Source organism: Eimeria mitis, genomic scaffold (assembly GCF_000499745.2).
Source record: "Eimeria mitis Houghton genomic scaffold, Emh_scaff820, whole genome shotgun sequence".
In the NCBI taxonomy this organism is placed as follows: domain Eukaryota; phylum Apicomplexa; class Conoidasida; order Eucoccidiorida; family Eimeriidae; genus Eimeria; species Eimeria mitis.
In genome coordinates this window covers 12060-13440 of record NW_013576028.1, presented here as the reverse complement: position 1 = coordinate 13440, position 1381 = coordinate 12060, and the positions used below count along the sequence as shown (strand labels likewise).

General features: G+C 51.9%; 1 protein-coding gene across 1 annotated transcript in view; it reads left to right on the top strand.

Annotated features, from left to right (window-relative positions):
• Positions 1 to 1381, top strand: part of EMH_0023060 (uncharacterized protein) — a gene marked incomplete at both ends in the record, with an annotated part of 3263 nt that overhangs the window by 1299 nt on the left and 583 nt on the right. The window contains one exon of the mRNA XM_013502066.1: positions 175 to 342. Within this exon, the coding sequence (XP_013357520.1) occupies positions 175 to 342 (168 nt within the window). The remainder of the gene's footprint in view (positions 1 to 174; positions 343 to 1381) is intronic.

The following is a 1381-nucleotide window of genomic DNA, read 5'->3' as shown; positions in this document are numbered from 1 at the left end:
CTAACAGAGGTTTTTGCCACAGTGGAGGGAGAGGAGCCCATAGTGCTGGCGCAGGTCAGTGTTTCAACTTGTTCTTTTACGTTTCAGCGTACATACCTCAGCCAATTAGCCGGCGGTTTTGACCTTCTGCGAGCTGGGAGCAACAACCCCATCTATGTGCTTCTGCTGTTGCAGATCTTGGCATCAGACCTGACCAGCGGCTACAGCGTGCGTAACTGCCTACTCTCCACTGTAGACGGCGTGAAGGTGACGAACCTTCGTCACTTGGCGCAGCTCTTGGGGATCAAGACGCTACGGCACCAGCTGGGGCATAATGAGCAGCAGCAGCAGCCGGACCAGAAGGTGAAGCATCCGAATGAATTTGTTACGTTTGTGCTGGAGGAGAAACTGCAAGTGGTGCTGCACAGAGGCAAGGCTGAAGCGATGCTTCCCGGAATTTTGAAACAGCATGCTATTCATAGGCAGACAAGCGACAACCTGTGAACTGCGTTGCAGCCGCAGCAGCCACATTTAGACCAACATGGCCTCCTATTGTGTACTAGCCGTGCCTTCTGTGCTCCTTGTAGCTGCGGCGCTGGTGCCAACAGTAGTTGTGCATTACTGCTTGTGGTTTGCACCCCTTTTTGACTGCAGCAGCAGTAAGTTGTATTTTATTTGCATTGACTTTTTACTAGAAAGTCGTTCTGCCCACCTCACCCTTGCAGAAACCTAGTCTCGGTAGCACATAGCACCAATGCAGGAACAAAGGCAGGAAGAAATGATTGAGCGAAAACGGAGGTGTTAAGCAGAGCCGCAGAATTGGGTAGACATGCATAGGACAGAAAGACTGAATGAAGCCAGGTAAGAGAGAACAGCGGATGTAGACGGACAGACAACACGGCAATAGGGACGAATAAACTGATTCAGGAAACTCGAGGGCGACGTCCCCGTAACCGACAGGGGGGGCACTCGATTGTATCTCTGGCGGCCATACCACCAACTCCTGCATGAGGGGTTGGGATGCCAGGGTGCCTGTCGGGGGGGTAGACCCTTCTATCCTAAAGCCGCTCCAAATTGAATGGTAGTGCTGAACCCCTTCGTAGCGAGGAGAGCCGGTCTGTTGTGTCTCGCAGCGCTCTGACCTGGTTAACAGGACCAACGAACACTCAGACCATACTACAACTACCTCCGCGATGCTATCGCATCATTAAAGACAGCTGCAGCTACTGCAATTCTGTACTAGCAACCAATCGCTACTGTCAGGTGGGTGGACATCGGGTCTTCCCTTCCATTTCATTGAGTCTTTTGTTGCCAGATTCATCCACAAATAGTTTTTTTGCACGTAAACTTCGAAAGAGTCGGTTGTATTATGCTGACCCGGCCTTCGGGGGCCCCGCTGGCA